This window comes from Emys orbicularis, chromosome 11 (genome assembly GCF_028017835.1).
Source record: "Emys orbicularis isolate rEmyOrb1 chromosome 11, rEmyOrb1.hap1, whole genome shotgun sequence".
In the NCBI taxonomy this organism is placed as follows: domain Eukaryota; kingdom Metazoa; phylum Chordata; order Testudines; family Emydidae; genus Emys; species Emys orbicularis.
In genome coordinates, this window is record NC_088693.1 from 17,252,204 (window position 1) to 17,274,159 (window position 21,956).

The 21,956-nt window shown below is 41.1% G+C and overlaps 1 protein-coding gene across 1 annotated transcript in view; it reads right to left on the reverse strand.

Annotated features, from left to right (window-relative positions):
* NCKAP5 (NCK associated protein 5) overlaps nucleotides 1–21,956 on the reverse strand; it is a 471,806-nt gene that overhangs the window by 372,428 nt on the left and 77,422 nt on the right. Inside the window, 1 exon segment of the mRNA XM_065413737.1 lies at nucleotides 19,989–20,066. Coding sequence (XP_065269809.1) covers nucleotides 19,989–20,066 — 78 coding nt within the window.

Here is a 21,956-nt window from a genome sequence, read left to right on the forward strand (position 1 = left end):
TCAGTGGGAACTTGGAGAACAGAGCACTCTGTTGGTTCAGACCTCATATGCACAGGTTCACTATGGACTTGTCTACACAGGGAAATTAACCAGTATACCTACTGCAGAATGAGCTATTCTATAATAGCTATTTTGGAATAGGTCCCACTGTGGAGACTGTTCTGGAATAAAAGTCACTTTTATAAAGGGTACGTCTATACTTACCCGCTGGTTCGGCGGCAAGCAATCAATCTTCTGGGATCGATTTATCGCGTCTTGTCTAGACGCGATAAATCGATCCCGGAAGTGCTCGCCGTCGACACTGGTAATCCTGCTCCGTGAGAGGAGTAGGTGGAGTCGACGGGGGAGCCTGCCTGCTGCGTGTGGACCCGTGGTAAGTACCTTTAAGTTCGAACTAAGATACTTCGAATTCAGCTACGTTATTCACATAGCTGAAGTTGCGTATCTTAGTTCGAACTGGGGGCTTAGTGTGGACCAGCCCAAAGTGTCCACAGGGGGAGCTAGGCTAGAATAGATACTGTGGAATATTTTATTTTGCTATAACTATGGAGGTCAATTTCCCAGTGTAGACAAGGCCTATAACTAGAATTGCAATGATTTGAAATCTTCCTATTGATTTCAGTGGACATTGGATCAAGCCAATAGGCACTATCCTGCTCCCACTTAAGTCAATGGAAGTTTTGCTATTGATTTTATTGGGAGTTGGAGCAGACCCTACAAGTGGGTTCCAATTGTGTTTTCAAAAAATGTCTCAATAATGGCCCAAATCCTACCAAGATCCACAATCAGAGAACATAAGTGAAGGGAAATTCTGCATGCCCATGTCTACTAGAATAGAAGCATTTGGCCAATAGCTCAGATATTTTAACAAAGTATTCTTTGCAGAAAGGGGAGGACAGTTTCAAAGTGCTTGAAACTTTGTTAATGGATCTGGTTCTCAGACTACATCTGAACCTGGGGAGCAATTTGCAGTTCATGTAAACATACCCATGCTATCTTTAATCTAGCTAGATTGCTAAAAATAGCAGGGAGGACCCAACAACACTGGCTTTGGCACAACCTTTACAAGTATGCATGGTATATATTTGCATTGCCTGGGATGTGCCGCATGCCTCCACATCCTCGCTGCTATTTTTAGTGAGCAGGCATGGTGGGTATGTCTATACAAGCTGCCAATTACATCCCCATTTGCAGTGTAGATATAGCTTCAGAGGACCCATGTTGGGAGATCTGCACTACCTTAGCATGCAATCTCCCCTCCCTAGCCACCCAGAGTGGAACCTATCAAGTCTATGCGGGACCTCACTACACAGATTTAATTTACCTTAGAAGCACTTAGAACAATCTTGCATTGCATGAGTAGGGACATATTAGCTTATGTCTACACTGCAGCTGGGAGGTGTGATTCCTAGCACTGGTAGATAGACTTGTGCTGGCTCAGCTTGAGCTAACATGCTAAAAATAGCAATGTGAACATTATGGCACTGGCAACGCCTCAGGCTAGCCACCTGAGCTTGGACCCAAGTGGCAGGGTGGGCTTGGACTCAAGAACTGCAATGTCCACACTGCTATTTTTAGCACACTATCAGGAGCTGAGCTAGCATGAGTCTGTGGTTTCCATGATATACAGGGTTTACAGTTTGGTTCAATGGCTCTCAGCACCCCCACTATAAAAATTGAGCCAGCACTCCTGTTCACATGAGCAAAGGTTTGCAAATTCAGGTCCAAGGTGAATCAAACAGAAAAAGAAATGGCTCATGTTGTTAACACTCTGATGAATACTGCTTTATAATTGAAACCTGGCCCCTAGTGGGATCAATTTCAAGAATGTTTAAACAGGTTGGCACTATAAGTCCATGAATTTTTCCCCCTGCAGCAGAATATATTGGAATTTATTCCTGATTTTAAAAACTTGACTAGCAAATGGACCATATACCCTGATATGGGCTACCACATGCATGACAACACCATTTTAATATTAAGCACAGTCATGACAGATATCATTCCTTAACATAAAAAGGTCTCATACAACACACACAACTTATAGAAAATGTACCTTGGGTCTAAATATATAACATGTGGACAGGGCTGGCTCCAGGCACCAGCTGAGCAAGCTGGTACTTGGGGCGGCAGATTGTTCGAGGCGGCATTCTGCCCAATCCTAGGGCGGCACGGCGGCGCGGAGAACCGGAGCGCCCTGCAGGGCAGTCCTCTTCCTTCCCTCCCTGCCGACCGGAGCGGAGCCCTCGCGGCAGGAGGCAGTGCAGCGGGAGGGGCCGCGTGGCAGCGCCCCTGCTGTAGCCCTGGCCGCCCCCTTCTCTCTCTCTCCCGCCCGCTCCCTCCACCTCCCCCGCCCCCAGAGCCGGTCCCCCTGCACCCGCGCTCCGGCCGCGCCGCAGGTTTTTTTTGTTTTGTTTTTTTGCTTTGCCGTTCTGGCTGCCCCATTTTTTTTTTTTTTTTTTTTTTTTGCTTGGGGCGGCCAAAAAGCCAGAGCCGGCCCTGCATGTGGAGGCAGGAAGTCAGCCAAATTCTTCAGAATTAAAGGAAACTTGTATCCAGAATAGGATAATGATCTTAAATCATCCTTAGCCAAGTTCTCCTATCCCCCATTACACCCTGCAGTGGAACTAAACAAGAGACCAGATAAATGACCTGGATGAAGCTAGCAACAGATCAGAGGGTATGTCTACACGTTAATTAAACACTCACAGCTGGCCCTTGTCAGCTGGCTTGGGCTACAGAGCTGTCAAATTGCAATGTAGACGTTCAGGCTCAGCCTGGGCTCTGGGATTCTGCCCCCTCTCAGAGTCCCAGAGCCCGGGCTCCAGCCCGAGCCCAAACATCTAAATCACAATTTTACAACCTCACAGCCTCAGCACCACAAGCCTGACTCAGCTGACACGGGCCAGCCACAGGTGTTCAATTTTAAAACCTGTTGCAGAGAATCTCAGAGTCTACATTACGGCTAGCGGTGTTTCCCCCAGGAACCGGGCTGTTAGAATTTACAGAGTGGGTGAGGGCCAAGGCGTGACACTGTGTGGGCGAAGGTAGGCTGTATGGCTCCACAGTAAAAACTGAAAAATGTTTTACGACCATTTTATTAGATTTAACTCATGTTTTTAAATCATCACACAAATTAAAGTTGGCTACTCAAGCCTACTATGAAGTACTACATCTACATCCTTCGTGGTTTCTTGTTGTAATTTTGCACAACTCTGTTAATGAACTTCTCGAATGCAGTGCATTCATATTTGGTGGCTTTTTGTGTGTCTGTTGCTTCCAGTCCTTCATGGTATGCTCATGATCAGGCAGAAGGTGACTTCTTTCAGAACACAAAATTCTATTCAATGAAGAAAAAGAACGCTCAACTGTAGCTTCTGTGACTGGGAGTAGCAATAGATGAACTCCTATTTCTTTCATCCTAGGAAACACAGAACAAAGATTGGGTCGAACCACTAGTGATGATAAGGAAGAAGTTGAAGTTAAATCTTCATTCATTCATGGTATGATATTCCACTCTGTGTTCAAAATTCTCTATTCTATCCTGATCACATAGCAGCTCCATTGCTGGTAGTGCCTCACTCTACTCAGATGTAAGTGTTTTATAAGACAGTGGTTGAGAAGAAGCCAGAAATCGCTATTGTAGCTTTGTAAGAATCAAGTCTGTGTTCTTTTTCAGCTGGCGTAACAAACATTTCTTGTCCTCTTCACTTAAGGATTCAATATAAGTGCTTTCTTTTCCAACTTCTGGGATGAAGTCTTTGCTTCTTCCAGTACGTTTTCAATGGATATCTCTCTGATTGATCCAAGGGTAGCTTCTATTGCTGGACAAAGATATACTACTGTTATAGCAGATTTTTGGATGGCATTGTTTAATGACCCAAGTGGTTTTAATAGTAGACTTACAAGAGAGAGAATGGCAATAATCTTCTCTGAACTTAGTAGCAAAAGTAGTCAACCAGCTGCACTACTTAGATCTGTCCTATCTCGGTAGATACTTTCTAAAGCCAATAATAATGGTTGCAGTAATTTAAAGACAACAGCCAAGGATCACTCATGAGAAAGCCATGAGTCCCAGTCCCAGTGTATCTTCTATTTGTTTCCAAGACGTTCAGTTCTTTTGGACCCTTGCTGAAAAAAAGAGTATAACAAAGCCATTAAATTGATGGCTTTTTTAATGTCTTTTGAAGATTCTGCAGCTCATATTAGTGCTAGTTGGAGTAGATGGTCTCTGCAGTGTGTATAGGAGAGATTAGGGTTACACTTTTCTCTGAGGAAAGCTTGTATTCCACTATGTCTTCCAGAGAAGTTTGCAACTCCATCAAATGCACAAGTGGCCATCTGTTTGGGATTCAATTTACAAGCATTTAACTCTTCTAAGATGTCACAGATGCAGCTGATATGTCTTCTATAACCTGAACATCTAGAATGCATCTACTGGCCTACCACAGACATCAAAATAATGTACTCAATGACTTAATACTTGATGTCTATTTGCATCGGTACATTCATCATCCATGTATGCACATTTTTTGAACGCGATGAGAGAGTTCTTTGCTTTTTCGACTGCTGCGTCTTTCACTGTTGCACTGCATGGTTCTAGCCAGTTAGTTGAGTTTTTTGCAGAAAGATAGCGAGCATTTGCGAATAATGTTTGAAACCAGTATCCAACTTCAGGATTAATATGTGACAATGCACTTAACATTGGCTTCCAGTTTGTAGTGTGTGGTATCTCTTGCTTAAATAGAAAGTATGATGCAACAGCCATGTTGGTTCACATAAATTGAGTTGTGTCGCCAGCATTCTTAACAGCCTCATTAAGTACTTCTAAAATTGGCTTTGACAGTGACTGGCTTATAAGACTCTGCATGTTGATGCAGTCCAGAGGCATGGTGTTTTGCAGCCTTTTCATGTAGGTTGTCAGTATTGGCTTGGCTGATCAGTTTGGCAAATCAAGCTCCTCCACTTTTACTATATAAATCCATGATACATCCACATCTTGAATAGTGTGTGCAGTTCTGGTCACTCCATCTCAAAAATATATATATTGGAATTGGAAAAGGTACAGAGAAGGGCAACAAAAATGATTAGGGGTAAGGATTAAAAAGACTTGGACTTTTCAGCTTGGAAAAGAGATGACTAAGGGGGTATATGATAGAGGCCTATAAAATCTTGACTGATGTGGAGAAAGTGCATAAGGAAGTGTTATTTTCCCCTTCACTTAACACAAGAACCAGGGGTCACCCAATGACATTAATAGGCAGCAGGTTTAAAACAAAAAAAAGGAAGTACTTCTTCATACAACGTACAGTCAACCTGTGGAACTTTTTGCCAGGGATGTTGTGCAGGCCAAAATTATAACAAGGTTCAAAAAAAAGGTAAATAAGTTCATGGAGGATAGGTCCATCAATGGCTATTAGCCAGGATGAGCAGGGATGCAACACCATGCTTTGAGTGTCCCTAGCCTCTGTTCACCAGAAGCTGGGAGTGGATGACAGGGGATGGATCGCTCAATGATTGCCTGTTCTGTTCATTTCCTCTGGAGCACCTGGCATTGACCACATTCGGAAGACAGGATATTGGGGTAGATGGACCACTGGTCTGACCCAATATGGCTATTCTTACATAAAAATTAATTATAATAATAAAAAAGTTTAGTACAGAAACTCCCCAAAATAACGACCTCTTGAGATACTGACAATGTGAGATAACACTGGCAAATAATTAGGGTGACCAGCTGTCCCATTTTTAAAGGGACAATCCCATTTTTTGGGACTTTTTCTTATATAGACTCCTATTACCCCCCACCCCCTGTCCTGTTTTTTTCCACAGTTGCTATCTGGTAACCCTACAAATAATGCATTTTAAAAATGTTAGCCTACTAGGAAACGTACATTTATATAAGTTTCCCAATCACAAATCTAGCATTCTGGAGCAAAGTCACTAAAATATAGTCCAACAAACAAATACTCCTTTAATGTGTCCCTCCCTTCTCCCTCCACTCCACCCCACCCCACTCATAGATGTTGTCCTTGGTCAGTGGAGACCCAGAGTTCAGAGGTGCTTTCAGGTGAGTTCATCTCCCACCCTGGGAGCCGTGAGGGGGGAAGGGGGAGGGAAGAAGACATCTTGCTCATTCCTCCCGCCACTCACCACTCACTCTGGCCGCTTACCACTTGCTCTGGCTGCTCACTCTGGCCAATGTTGTTTGTCATGCTGCCATTCACTCCACCACTCTGTCCCCAGTGGCCCTGCGCCATCACCTTCTGCTGCCATTTGCCACTGTGACCTCTGCCAGTCGGTCCCTTGAGGTTCCACCCAGCTCTCAGTGATTTCAACTCTCAGTGGGGAACCTCACTGCTACTGCAGGCTGGGCAGTTTCTTCCACAGAAACACTGTACCACCGCAGGTCTAAGTACTTAGACCTGATTATCAGTGATTTCAGCTCTGGTGGTCACTTAAACCAAAAGACTCCCTATGGAGCCTAATCAGCTCTATCTTTAAACAGGGTTGAGGGGCAGGTTAAATAGTGCCTGTGACTCTTAGGCAGAGCCCACACCACCAAGCAAAACACGTGCGCCCCACCCTCTCTCCCCCCACTGGGATCTGGCATCCAAACCCCCTGCTTAGCGAGGTCAGTTCAGTTGAGGGTGACCATTGCTTAATTTGTAATGAAAGAGGTGCCGGAACTCAGTCAAGTTTGTTACTTTCATAGCTGATGTGGCAAGTCCAGAGGTCCCAGGGATATGATCTGCCAGGCCTAGAGGTGCCAGGGCTCAGCGCTTGCAAGCCCTAGCACAAATTAAGCACTGAGGGAGACCCCCCTCATTCAGGCAGGCTAAGCACAGTTCTGCAATAAGGATAACATTTGATTACCCCAGCATTCAATACTAAAGTGATTTGTAACCTAGCACCAGCCAAAATCGATCACTTGGACAACACAGCTCTGTCTGCTGGATACCTAGGTAAAGTAGGTGTGTTCATGTAAATACAGTCAGGTCCTGAAGCCATTCGCCCTACCTCTGGCTCATCACTAGCTGTCAGGGGAGAGCTCATTCAGACCTTGCTTACAAATCATAATTTGAAATTATTAGGTTGGCCAATATAGCTGAAACAAATGCACTGACATTGTCATAAACAACAGCTGTATGAGAAAGCTAGTCTTTGTTCACACTTTTCAAACCCTTTATGCTTTCTCAGGTACAAGTATTTTATCATATACTGAATATCAGTGGTGGACACGGCCCGTCAGGATAATCCGCTGGTGGGCCATGAGACAGTTTGTTTACATTGACCGTGTGCAGGCACAGCCGCCCACAGCTCCCAGTGTCCGCGGTTCGCCATTCCTGGCCCAATGGGAGCTGTGGGAAGCTGTGGCCAGCCCGCGCCGCTTCCCACAGCTCCCATTGGCTGGGAATGGCGAACCGTGGACACTGGGAGCTGTTGGCGGCCATGCCTGCGGACAGTCAATGTAAACAAACTGTTTTGTGGCCCACCAGCAGATTACCCTGGTGGGCCGCAGGTTGCCCACCACTGCTGTATATGCTTTCAAAGTGTGTATTAATGTTTCAATTTCAATTCAAATTTCCAACCAATGACTAAATTCGCACTACTGTATGTAACTGGTTGACCACTGGGGGTGGGGGGTGTTGGGAAATCCCTGTAGGCTAGAACTACAGCACTAAAAATAGCAGTGTAGATGTTCAGGCCTGAACTGGAGCTGGACATACACTGTCTCTCACTGTAAGTGTGTACATGGCCTAGCACAATGGGCCCCTGATCTCAGCTGTGGCCTCTAGGTGCTACTTTAATGTAAATGATAATCAATAATAATGATGGGGAAAACTTTATCAATGCTGGTGCAATATAAAATCAAACAGATATGCTAAGCTAGGTTATTGAATTTATCTTCTATAAATGAAGCCAGTTTGCAGGGAAAGATGGGTAGATCAAAGTCCTATTTACCCGATGGCCTGGTAGCAGCAGTGCTAGCTTTCTCACATAGCTAGAGAGTGTGATTCAATATAGGCTTTTAGGGTTTTCTGGCTCCTTTTCCTCCTAGAGATGGGAGAATAATTCAATCTCCATGCTCGTTCAGTCATTGGCCTCCTTCTGCAACTATGAAAAAGGATGCCTTGAGGCGGTGCAAAATTTGATGGTGACCAGAAAGGTGGCCTTGTAGATCCTACTGAATTAGTGTTAAATACTTATAGCTTGCAGAGGGAAAACTGGGCTGCACTGGGCTTTCCAACTTATTTCACAAGTTTCTTGAGTAAAATGACTCATTTAGGATATTTCCTCAAAGAATTCCAAAGAAAACAACATGTCTAAGTTCATGGTAGACAATAGACATGCTTTTCTGCAATCCTATTCTCACTTTTATGTATTCTCTCCGCACACAACAAGAAAAAAAAAAAAAAACACTTGAGATAAACCTGTCACTGAAGTTTCCACAGACATACCCTATTTGCCACACATATATCTATACTATACTACAATATAATAGGCTGTTTATTTAGGTCCAGATTCTGACTTATAAATCCAGGGTAACTCCACTGGGTTTAATGGAATTATTCAGATTTACACCAGTGTAACTGAGACTAGAATCCATCCCACATGCTTTATATGTAAGACAGAGTATGTAAATTTAAAGTACACTTGTTTTATCTGAGGCTCAGACTACATAATTATTAAAGATCTAAGGTCAGGGGTCCTGTCACTCACTGTTCCTTGCTCCTTGATCAATGGGACTATTTGAGGAGTAAAGTACAATTCAGTATAAAAAAAGTATGGCAGAATATAGCTATTAGTGAGAATGGAGAAGTAAACACTTCTATGTGCTATTTTGTATTTCATTTCTTCTTGCCTTTAAATAAGTTTGGAGATCATTTATTTTTTTAAAAAAGAACTAGCTAACCTGACAGAAGCTTCACAAGCTCAACATGTAATGCATCATCTACATGTATTTGCATGTTCAAGTGTTGTAAATTATCATTAATGACCTGATTCAGTACCCAAACCCAAAGCTGAGACAGATTTTCAGATTAGCATGTGCTCCAATATTTTTCCAAAGGGGACATTCCTCTTTGTAGACCTACATTTCACCCATGCAGTGATACAGTTGTATATATATACATGCTGTGCCTAGTGCCCTCCAACTGAACCACAGTGCATAGTTCAGGAGACCCAGACAATAACCATCTGCCTTAAACAGATGGGATCAGGTAAAATGAATTCCCAAATTCTTCTAACCCTAAATACCAACTAAAGAAAGAAGCACATCTGAATACACAAAAAGATCATTTTTATAAAAATGTAAAACAAATAGTGAACCATTCCAACATTATACATTTCATTTCTCAGCATATAAATGAGGAGCATTCACTCTGGGCTGTTCATACATTTTACATTTAACAAACATCCATATGTCAAGTAGACCTTCCACACTCTTCCCTGCTGGAGTTTTCTTCTTTCAACTTAGTAGGGAACATTTATGATCTTTATTCCACCAAATAAATCTAAGGAATATATTTTGCTCAAGGCCTCTATTTTTTAATTTCAGAGAAATGAATCAATTCATGGTTCAGGCAGTCTTGTTATTAAGACGGCCGTACATCTGTGCAAAAAAACCCCAACCTAATTCATTACACAATTTTATTAAAATATTTTTTAGATTAAGCACTGGCTAATTTCTTTAGTTTTATAACTGTGAACATATGGAACTATTACATAGTGTTCTTAAGATCTTTCTGTCAAATCTAAAATTTTAAACTGGGATTTTATAGTATACATACAGAGCAATTTGATTATATGGAAAATATTGTGTATAGAGAAAGCTCAAAATTCCTTTCCTAATGACTTAAATACTCCACTCCTTACTCAGGCAAAACTCCAGTTGACACTGCCATCAGCTTTCCCTGAGTGAGGAGTGCTGGGAAAGATCTACAGTCTTTTAGAAATTAATATTTGCTTTGCATGTATTGTGTCATGATCATACACATTGCTTCATATTTCTTATATACTACAGAATATCAAGCTGTGCTTTGTTAAAATAAGTCAAATTAATTTAGAAAATACTCCATCAAAACAAGTGTAATTTACTGTGACAATTTTTTTTTGGTTTAAAGAGATATATTAATTTCTTAATCTGATACAGTAGTTGCACTTAAATAAATGACTAACTGGTAGAAATTTTTTATCAGTTTGTGAGATATTTCCTCTATATACAAGAAGGAAGACTGAGAGAATAGTAACATCTTTTGAATAGGTGCTAACTTTTCAAAAGGTATCCACTGTAATGTTATTAGTTTAAATGTGATCTTAAACAAGCACTGAACTGTTTTTCCCTACCCCCTTTAGCCAATATGTAAGCATTCTAGTCTTCTCCATCAGACTAATGTTGTTTAAAGAGTTCATGTTTATGTACTATATAGGATCTGTGTAGTTTGGTACATTTGTCATCTTTAACCCATTACCTATTTAGTGCAGTCACTGAATTTATTTTTACAGTCTCCTGTTGTGTGTCTTGCTTTTCAGGGAGATGTCCCCTTTAATGTATATCTCTGTAGAAGAATGGATTATCTCACTGCATTCTGTGATCTCTCAGTTCATTCAATAAGATGCAAACAATAAAATGCCTCCTTTTTCTGTCTGCCAGTTATCCACAATACTGACCTAGACAGTTTAAAATCATGGAAAAGACCCTTTTTTCAATTGTGATGTGACACAGGGCATTGTACCAGAGATTGAAAAGAAGAAAGCCTGTTTAATTCACAGATAATGCAATAGTAGTGCTTTTTAATGACCTAGTGGCTACATATTCCGTTCATTGAACCATCCAAATTTACACTCATCTAGAGAAATATACATTTGGTCAAATATTAGAAATGTTCTTAATAGACTTTCCCTTCGATCCCACATTTCAAATGCTGGTTCATAGAAGAAATGAGTTCACATAATAAATAAAGCATATGATGTATTTTAGGACTGAGGCATTGTCAGCTGTGTTGGAATAAACAGTGCAAGATTTGTCTGCTTTGTAAGTTTCATTCAAGCAAATTCTGTTAGTTCATTACTATAATGAATAACGGAAACCACACAAAATGTAATAGAAAAAATGTTATTTAATTATTTTAATTGGCAGCTACCCAGATAATGCAAATGAACATCAAGAGCCAAATTCTGCCCTCAGTTACAGTCTCACACATCACTGCAGGATTGTAAGGGTTTCCCTTAAAAAAGGGAATGTGTCAGTGTTTGTACCACATGTTCTTCAGATTTACAAATGTAACGCGTTCTCAGATTTAGCACTGTCCTGGACTCGAAGGAACATGGCTATTAAATAATTTGACAAAATAAGCAGTTTAGGTATATGTGCCTGGCATCTTAAAATGCCATTTTATTCTGTCTTTATCCACTGGCAGGTGTTGGAAGTATGAGTAGGTAGAATACTGAGCCACAAAAACATAAGAACAAAAATGGCCATAATGGGACAGACCAATAGTCTATCTAGCCCAGTATCCTGTCTTCCAACAATGGCCAATGCCAGGTGCTTCATAGGGAATGAACAGAACAGAGCTATTTATCGAATGATCCATCCCCTGTCATCCAGTCCCAGCTCTGGCAGTCACAGGTTTAGGAACACACCAAGCATGGTGTTGTGTCCCTGACCATCTTGGCTAATAGCCATTGATGTACCTATCTTCCATGAACGTATCTAATTCTTTTTGAACCTAGTTATACTTTTGGCCTTCTCAACATCCCCTGGTAATGAGTTTCACAGGTTGACTGTGTGTTTTGCGAAGAAGTACTTACTTATGTTTGTCTTAAAGATGCTGCCTACTAATTTCATTCAGTGATCCCCAGGGTCAGATTAACTCTCCTGTGGGCTATTAGATTTTTGTGGGGCCCCTGGGGGTTTGGAGTGGGGGAGTGGGCTCAGGGCTGGGGCAGGGGATTGGGGTGCAGCTCCAACTGGGGGGGGGGCTCTGGGTGGGGACAGAGATGTGACAGGGGGTTGGGGTGCAGCAGGAGGTTCAGGGTGTGGGCTTTGGGTGGGAGTTTGGGTGCAGGAGGGGCTCAGGGCTGGGACAGGGGGTTGGGATGCAGGTGAGGGTGTGGAGTCTGGGAGGAAGTTTGGGTGCAGGAGGGAGCTACGGGCTAGGGTAGGGGTGCAGGCGGGGGTACGGGGTGCAGGCTCCAGCCGAGAGGCGCTTACCGCGGGCTGCTCTGCGCTGTTCTGCTCCCCATGTGGCCGGCACGTCCGGCCCCAAGGCAGAGGGGCCAGGCGCTGGGGGTGGGGGCAGTGCGCAGAGATTCCCTGAATGCCCCTTGCCTAGGGGCCTCAGGAGCACATCGGCGAGCCGGCACTCACGGCTCCAGCCCTGGGGGAGTGGCGTGGCGGGGCACTGAGGCTTGGGGACTGGTGTCTGGCCTGTGGTGCGGAGACTTGCCACTGACCTGATGAAAAGAAGCAGCAGGTCATATCCTCCAGCCCCCTTAGCCCAAGGCCCTGGGCTGCAGCCCCTAAAGCCCCTGCATTAATCCGGCCCTGGTGACCCCTAGTTCTTGTGTTAAATGAAGAGGTAAATAACACTTCCTTATTCATTTTCTCCTTACCATTCATGATTTTCTAGACCTCTATCATATCCCACCATAGTCATCTTTTTACTAAGATGAACAGTCCCAGTCTTTTTAATCTCTCCTCATATGGAGGCAGTGGAGAGGAGAGCTTTGCATTTCTTTGCAAAGATCTCTGCCAGATGACCAAGGGGCAACAATGATGGATTCCAAAGGAAATCACATTCAACATCAATGGCTGGAAGATATAGCTATCATTTGGAAATCTTACAGGAAGAGTTAAAGTGGGATTAAAATGATGAAGGTCCCCAAGATTCTGTCTGCTTTAATGTTAGTTCTACTCAGCCAAGCTATAGCGAGACCCCACAGGAAAAGAAATCTGTGCGGAGTATGCCTTTGTTCCATTGGTACAGCGTTAGATATTTTTGTCAAAGCCTGCCCTGCCTTAACATCATACAGTACACAGGGTTTTCCATTTGTTTGCCATGCATCATATTCCCAAAAGATTAGTCCTTTTCTAGTCAAGCAGTTTAAAACAAATCACGGTTGTTATTTTAATCTGTGTTCACCATTAAGAATTCTTGCAGAGCAATTTTACTTGTTACCAGTTAAGATCTCCCAGTGGAAGTTTATGATTACAGCAAAAGCAACCGGATGAATACTTGGCACCTCCTTAGTTTACAAGCATTAAACCCATGAGTATAGAGATATGCTAATACTTAAGATGAAAGTATAGCAAAGTTATTCAAGAAAGCCTCTTTTTTAAAACTTGTATTTAGAAAAATGCCATGGAGTCCATATGCTGTCTCTCTCTCCATCTCAGGGTTTTACATCACTGTAGTATACATGTTTGGCTTTTGTTTTGTTTTGTTTTCTGATTGTACTCTTTGAAGTCTAGAACATCCCAACACGACCAAAAATTCTGGGACCAAGGTCCAATCCTGGTTCCATTCAAGTCAATAATAAAATTCTCATGGACGTTAGCAGGAACAAAAGCAGACACTTTTATACCTGGAAAAGCATACTATGCTTCAATATCAATTCTTTTTTCTGTTAGGGAAAAAGTGAATTACAATAACGGGCCCAAATGTCAATAATTTAAAATTAAGATCTACTGTTGCAATCGTTACGTTGATGTTACTGAGGCAAAGCTCCCCACTGGGGTCACTGAGCAAAGACTGCAGGAGCAAACCCTTACTTTTCCAATTATTTCTTCCTATTATTCTGCCCTTAAAATTATATATAGTAAATAAAATTTAGCCAAATATGAAACAGCACTGGTTGACTACGTGAGAAAATACCAGTGCAGAGAAAAAAATCTTTTCTGTCCAAACTTTTGATACTATTTATAGGCCCATGATGGAGTGGGAGGAGGGAATAAACCCTAAAATAATCCCAAATGTTCCAATGCATGTTGATCTACTGAGACAAATTCATTACTGTGTAACCACTAAAATAGCTTCAATGGAGTTACATCAGCATTGAATTTGCTCTACTGTCTGGTTTTTTTCCAAATAAGCCAGAGAAAAGCAAAAAAACAAAACAAAAAGCCATACAGATTAAAAAAAAAAAAGAAATCCTACCTCAAAAAATAAGATTCCAGGGTTGTCACTCTGCGTGTCACTCTGAAGACTATGACGTCTGTAGTGTCACTGTGAAGCCATGGAAACAGCAATAAGCATGGTGGAGGGCTCTCTTTGTTCAGCGTACCACCAGATTGAATCGTCACTGGGTTCTGCGATCTGTTACCATCCAATTTTTAAGTTCTCAGTCCTTCTGACTTATGAATTACACCTATGCAGTTGATGTTGGTGTAGTCCCGTTTCAAACAGGACTGCGTTTACGCACTCTAGGTACCTTTTAGAGCACACCAACAGGATCTACAAGGGGCAGTTAGTGCACAGCTCTTTAGAGGACTCTACTAGTCCCACCCTTTCAGTCCAGGCTCAGAGTGCAGGGACCAGTTTCCACATGTCCCAGAGCAACTGCCCCTAACTCCAGGGCCCAGGTAGGTTACTCAGATGATCAGGCTTTTTCTATTTTTTTCCCCCTGGTATGCCCCACTTGCCCCAAAGTTCACCCGCTACCACTGCGGGCAGCATGCACTATAACCCCATACATACATAGCTCCTCTCCACAGTATATACCGCTCATTCCGCACCTGCACTAATCAACACTACTCTCCCAGCACAACACCACAATCAGCACACACAATAACCTTGAGCAGCACACTGAAGCCTAGAATGTCTGAGTCAGTGTAAAGAGCTGGAAACAGCAACAAGGATGATAGTTTTTGTCTAGAATATCACCAGGTTCAATCATCACTTGGATTCACGGTCTGTTACTGTCTAATTTTTAAGTTCCAAGCTATTTTTGTCTTTTTTTTACACATGTGACTTTACAAATTACACCTGTGTGACAGCGCAGGCTTTCAGCTACTAGTGTGTGAGTGTGTGTATGTATCTTGTTTCAGATAGTGAATTTCTACCTTTATTGCTGTCTCAATTCTTCATATAACAATAAGCTGTCTAAGGTTCTTAGTGTAAGAAAAAGGTGGTGGTCAAAAACAGCTGTACTTTCAGACACTGCTGAGGTAGCTCTGCTTATGCTGCTGAAGTTCTTTAGAAACTGAAAATCTGGAGGTCTATTTTAGTAGCATGCTATGAAACATGACCTAAACATAACCAGTCCTCTTGGGAGTATGATTACAGCAATAAATTTCTATGTTCCACAACAGATGGCTATGCCACATGAAGAAAGTAAAATATATCAAGCTCTGTAAAATGAGAAGAAAAAGAAATTTCTGCTCCCACATCTAATTAAGTGCCTTTTAGTTTGCTGTTGTACATGTGGTACCGTAAACATTCTATATGAGCGCCGTGACATCAGTTTTAGTCTCTTCTGTCTCAGACTGGTTGATATAAATCAGCCCAGGCTGTAAGCAATGTTGAAGGAGCTAAATGTTCAGAATTTGTATCTGTCTTTTTTATTAGCTAGCCTAGAGTAAACTGGGGGCTATCGTTCAATGTCAGGTTCAATGCCCAATGACCCAACAGGTTAAAATTGTGGCAGCCACAAATCAAGGGCATAATGAAGTCTAAGAAGTGGTCTATGCTGATTTATTAGGGCATCTGTCTGACTCTAGACAATCTAGTACTGCTCTTGTATAGCATGAGCTATTCCCATGATCCTTAGCATATTACAGATTTCTCGCTTTTAAATCTATAATAAAGCATTCAAGATAGTCTATCGAAACCAGAGAGGATTTTTTTTTATAGTATTCATTGCCATTCTAAAGTTTTTTATCTCAATGTTACTCTGTAAATAATAATAAAAAGAAAGTGCTGACTTTAACTCTGCAAAGAACATTCAGTTTTCAGAACTAGCTGAATGTCAGTTCACAATTCAATAAAGTCCTTATATATGTTCTGGTTTCCAAGGAGTTTTTCCATTTTCTTTATTCTACTATTCATTTCCATTTATTCATAATATTGTTATTCAGCTATAATGCTACTATTAACCTTCATTCTTAATCAAATGCATTTTACTGAATATTGTAATTTTACATGAAAACCCTTGTTTCTTCTGGTATAATAATTCAATTTTGAAAGAAAATGGGAACTGAATGTCCACAAACTTTTGTAGTCTAGCTTTCAATGAAGCTAAACCCATGTCAGAAATGTTATTTTAATCCAATTTTATATCCCAAAGGACAGGAATGTTCATCAGAGCTATATCAAGCAATGTGAAAATCCACCTTTTTAGAGCATACAGACTTTTCAACTGAAAAATCATCAGAACTTAATTATTCCTCTCCCAAGATCAGATCTGAGGTGCATTGGTTTAACCTATTTGAGAAAATTAAATTATACTTGTCTGCAAACTTAATGGAGGACTTCTCATATTCATGAACCTTCTATATGCAGAAAGAAAAAATAATCAAATATTGCACACAAAAATATATGGATGGTAAATATTGCATCAATTTCATCCCTGGTATAATTCCAGTGGCTTCACAGTAGAGTTATTTCAGATATAAATTTGGCCCCTATACCTATAAAAATGTGAGATTGTCAAGGCTGATTCCTCATTCTGGCACTTTGAGTGCAGAAGGTGGGGGCCTGCAAGGATTCTAAAAATTAATAGTGGCCACTCCAGGTTTGTATTAAATTCCCAAGGTTACAGCTTTTCTCTGACCTTCGATGGGTAGATGCTGCCACCACCCAAGTGCAAAACCCACTTTGAGAACCCAGGAAGGCGCAGTTGGGAATTCTTTCCTGTGGGGTACCCTCAAGCCCTTTCACCCCCCACCTCCGGGGAAGAGCTGAGAAAGAAAAACAAAGGAAATCAGCTGTGGCCACCAGGTAATTAAACATGTGCATAAACCTCTTAGGACACAAAAATCCAATCCTGTTCTTAAAAAAGGTAAATTTTATTAAAACAAAAAGAAAGAAAATATATCCGAAAACTCAGACTATTGCTAGATTTTAAAAAGAACCACTTATAAGGATTAAGCATCAAAACAACTTTCTTGAGGTCCAGCTTAAAGGTTACAAGCAAAACAAAAGTTGGCAGCTGGCATCAAGCGGAGTGCCCCAGGGGTCAGTCCTGGGGCCGGTTTTGTTCAACATCTTTATTAATGATCTGGATGACGGGATGGATTGCACCCTCAGCAAGTTTGCAGATGACACTAAGGTGGGGGGAGAGGTAAATACGCTGGAAGGTAGGGATAGGGTCCAGAGTGACCTAGACAAATTGGAGGATTGGGCCAAAAGAAATCTGATGAGGTTCAACAAGGACAAGTACAGAGTCCTGCACTTAGGACGAAAGAATCCCATGCACCGCTACAGGCTGGGGACCGACTGGCTAAGCAACAGTTCTGCAGAAAAGGACCTGGAGATTACAGTGGATGAGAAGCTGGATATGAGCCACCTGTTTGCCCTTGTTGCCAAGAAGGCTAATGGCATATTGGGCTGCATTAGTAGGAGCATTGCCAGCAGATCGAGGGAAGTGATTATTCCCCTCTATTCGGCACTGGTGACACATCTGGAGTATTGCGTCCAGTTTTGGGCCCCCCACTACAGAAAGGATGCGGAAAAATTGGAAAGAGTCCAGTGGAGGGCAACGAAAATGATTAGGGGGCTGGGCCACATGACTTATGAGGAGAGGCTGAGGGAACTGGGCTTGCTTAGTCTGCAGAAGAGAAGAGTAAGGGGGGGTTTGATAGCTGCCTTCAACTACCTGATGGGGGGTTCCAAAGAGGATGGAGCGAGGCTGTTCTCAGTGGAGGCAGATGACAGAACAAGGAGCAATGATCTCAAGTTGCAGTGGGGGAGGTCTAGGTTGGATATGGAAACACTATTTCAGTAGGAGGGTGGTGAAGCACTGGAATGGGTTACCTAGGGAGGTGGTGGAATTTCCATCCTTAGAGGTTTTTAAGGCCCTTGACAAAGACCTGGCTGGGATGATTTAGTTGGTGTTGGTACTGCCTTGAGCAGGGGGTTGGACTAGATGACCTCCTGAGGTCTCTTCCAACCGTAATCTTCTATGATTCTATGAAAAGCATTTGGGGTTAGCCCAGAGGAATCCATAAGCCATAAAGAGATAAAAGAAATAAACCTAATCACGTCTTCCTAGACATTTCCTGATCTATTTACATATCTGGGGTTTCAAATGAGTAGCTTCTAGGTATGATCTGATGATTTTTCATACCTGGCCCAATCTTTTTACAGCATAGTTCTGCCCTGTTCCCTCTCTCCCTGAGAACAACACAAACAGACAAAGGGGAATTTCCCCCCCAATTTTTAAAAAGTTCTAGCCTTCCCATTGGCTGTTTTGGTCAGGTGCCCACTCCCTTCCTTTTACCTATGCAGGGAGACTTTTTAACCCTTTACAGGTAAAGGAAGTAGAGAACAACTACTGAGAGGGATTTTATAGCTAACTGGCTGGCTGGGTGTCCATAAAAAGGGAGCTACCCCTGCCCCTTTCATTTATCACAGAGATAATGGATGCTCAAAAATTATACAGCAAATACAGCCTGCAAAGTGTTTCCCTATAGCTACTTAGTTATCACATGTCATGTGTAACAACTACAAATCTACATAAATAAAAAACTGGTGCAATTTCACAAACTAATAAAAATCTGATCAAATAAGTTATCCACTTATAGAGGGAATGAGTCATCTAAAGTTAAATAGGATTTGTTGAGACAAAAGAAAAACAATCAGAGAAAAAGCCTTTTGGGATGTTTGTACCATTTCTTACCAGGGCAGCCCTGGGACAACCTGCAGAGCACAATTCTTCAGAAACAACAATACAGCACCAAAACCATTCATGTTGCAAGTTGTCACTTTTATGAATGACATTTCAATAACTTTAGAGAGTTGCAAAAAATTTACAGTAGTATGGCTTACATAATGGGGATGGGCCATGGTATCTGGCATCATTGGGAACACTTCAGTAAAACCATCCAAGTAAAGCTATCCAATCAAGTTGCAGGCACACGCAGGGAAAATGTATTTAGAATTGAATAGCTACTTTATTGCAGCAGAACTAGATAAACTGATAATTTATGAGTAGATTACGTTTTCTAAGGCAAACACATGCAGGGGAATTTTCAAAGTTCTCCTGCATCCAACTTGCCTAAGCACACAGAATTCGATGGGATTTTCAAGTGCTCATGCACATTTCTCAGTTGATCAAGATGGAGCAGAAATCCCCACTAGGTATATATTAGCATATGTAAATCATCACTTTATAGATATGCAAATTGTGTCTGGACATCCAGTGGTAATCGATGTGAAAGCAGGAGATATGGAAAATACTTACTAGAGCATCAAGACTGCCTCTTTTTCATTGAAGAAACAAGTGGGTGAGGTATATCTTTTATAGGACCAACTTCTGTTGGTGAGAGAGACAAGCTTTCATTGCAGCAGGCTCGTTAACCATTGCTAGTTTGGGTTTTAAAACTCCGAATATCTTATGTTGCCATGTTATCACCACTTCATGGTAACTTATGTTACTCCTTTCACATTCCATTTGAAAGAGACTCCTATATTCAAGGAGACCAAACTATCTGGTAAACCCACTCCAGTGAAACTGACAATAATGCTAAGCAGGGATAAGCATAGCAAATGCTTGGAAAACAGAGTATTTCCACACACAGGGATACCTGCAGACATATTTAACAATCTGGATATGATTCCATTCCTAGAGTGACTGTGTGGTGCACTGTTGAGTTATTTCATCTGTGGTTAAAACTCATGTGAGAGTTTAATGTTTGTGGGTGGGTATTTAACAGAAGTGCAGATTTGGAAGTTCAACACCTTTCCAGCTTATCTAAAGTCAGCAGCAAAAACTATGGAATATTGTATCTCTTTCCAAAACAAATATATGCATATAAATTGTACTTGCCTCCATAGGTTCCACCGTTGCTCTTCTAGCTGAGTTACTAAATGCTCTATGTATTTATTTGAGTCCATATATTCCTAAAAAGAAAAGGACCAAAATATTTGTTTTTCATATATATATATATATATATTATAACATTTGTAAAATGTTGACTAACTAACAGAGATATTCTGTGAGGGTGAAGGAATGGAATCCTACAACACATAAAACTTCCATTGACATAAAAAAGCAACATTAACGGAGGCTTATATTCGGGCTGGAAGAACCCTTTATGAAGCCAATTGTTATATGCAGAAATTATTGGGGAAGATGCATAGGTGTCATGGTAGGCCACGATATGTATTTGCATGCACCTGCACATTATATCCAGAATTCTCCTCCAAGTCTCTTGGTGGTAGGTTTTCGGTCAGAGTTGGGGTGGATAATGTTTTCTCTTCAGGTCTTGGGGCTTCTGGCATAAATCTGTGTCTGCTGGGCAACCATGATTTGACCCAAATGTTTATTTTGTTGCTTGCATTACAGTTCGGAAACCTCAAAAACTGAATTTGAATATCAAGCCAATTCAGCTCCAGGATCCTTTTTCAGTTCAACTTTTTCAGGTGCGATAACAGTATGATATTATCAGCCACATGAAAGCTACAGTACTTTTCAGTGGAATTTCAGATACAGAACAAAAATCACTGATCAATTATTTTTCTGTTGCTGAAATACTGTTGTCTTTTCTTTAAACAAGTTATTTCTCTAAAGAAACACTTACTTCAGCAATAGAAAAATAACTTTCCAGGATGAAAGTAACTCTAGAGTGATATTTCTATAAAATATTTCAGAAAGATCCCACAGAATAACATATAGCATAATATGCTGTGTTACTATGGCAGTAGCTTCAGTACAGCCATAGTCCTTTTAATCTGACAGACTATCAACAATATGATTCTCTGGCAACAGCTAATGAAAATTCCAACTTGGGTTTCTGGAGACAAGGGTTCTTCTTTTTATGGAGTCACTGGCAAGCCCCATCCCTATCCTTGTGTACTATGGTTGCTTGTCTAGTATTATTTACTTTGTGTGCCTGTTGCCTAATGGCTGGTCTTTGTTCAGCCATTTATCTTAATAATTCAGGAATGGAAGGTGGTATTACAATGGGGACAGTACATTATCCCATTATCTGCAAGGTGACAATAAATGTCACAAGAACTCAACCATCATATTTTATGTATAAAATGTAGTTTTTATTTTCCAGGACTGAAATTGTTCTAAGCAATTGTGTAACATTATAGGGATTAGCGTTGGGTGAGAATAGACGGTTCTCAGGAATGCAGCTAAACTCTTAATCATTTTTTGTTTTAAATAACAACAAAAGAAATAAATTATGCTAGAAACTATCCAATAGTAACAACTCAATATACAATTACAGATATGTAAATATAGCAATAGTTATCCACAAACACCTATTTCTGCTTGTGAAAAACTGAGTAATATACAAACAAAAAGATAATCATGTGATTACCAAAATAAATTGTGCACACACTACCGTACATTTTTAACTGCAATTATGTCTCAGTAAAGGAGGCTTCTTCAATTGCACCTCTGGCAACACTACAACATAGACAGGGCCTGATGGTTAAGGCAATTGGTTAAGGCAATTGGAATAGTATTATTGGCAGGATTTCTACAATGAGGATATGATGAAATGTTCTAGCATATGTTTCTGCCCATGGCAATTATTTTGTTGTTCTAATAAAAAGCTACATTCGCTCTTCAGAGGTTACATTGGTTGATGAAACAACAAACATTCCTCTTATAGAAATTCTCTGAAGTAGGTAGTAGTAGACACCTGTTCCATGCAAATAGAAATAAATCTGAGTAATATTTTGTTGAAATTTGGCATTGTTTGTAAGGAACTGAATATTATGAAGCTTTCCACTAGTTTCCTTATCTTTCCCAAACCCCAAAATTCTACCCCCAAT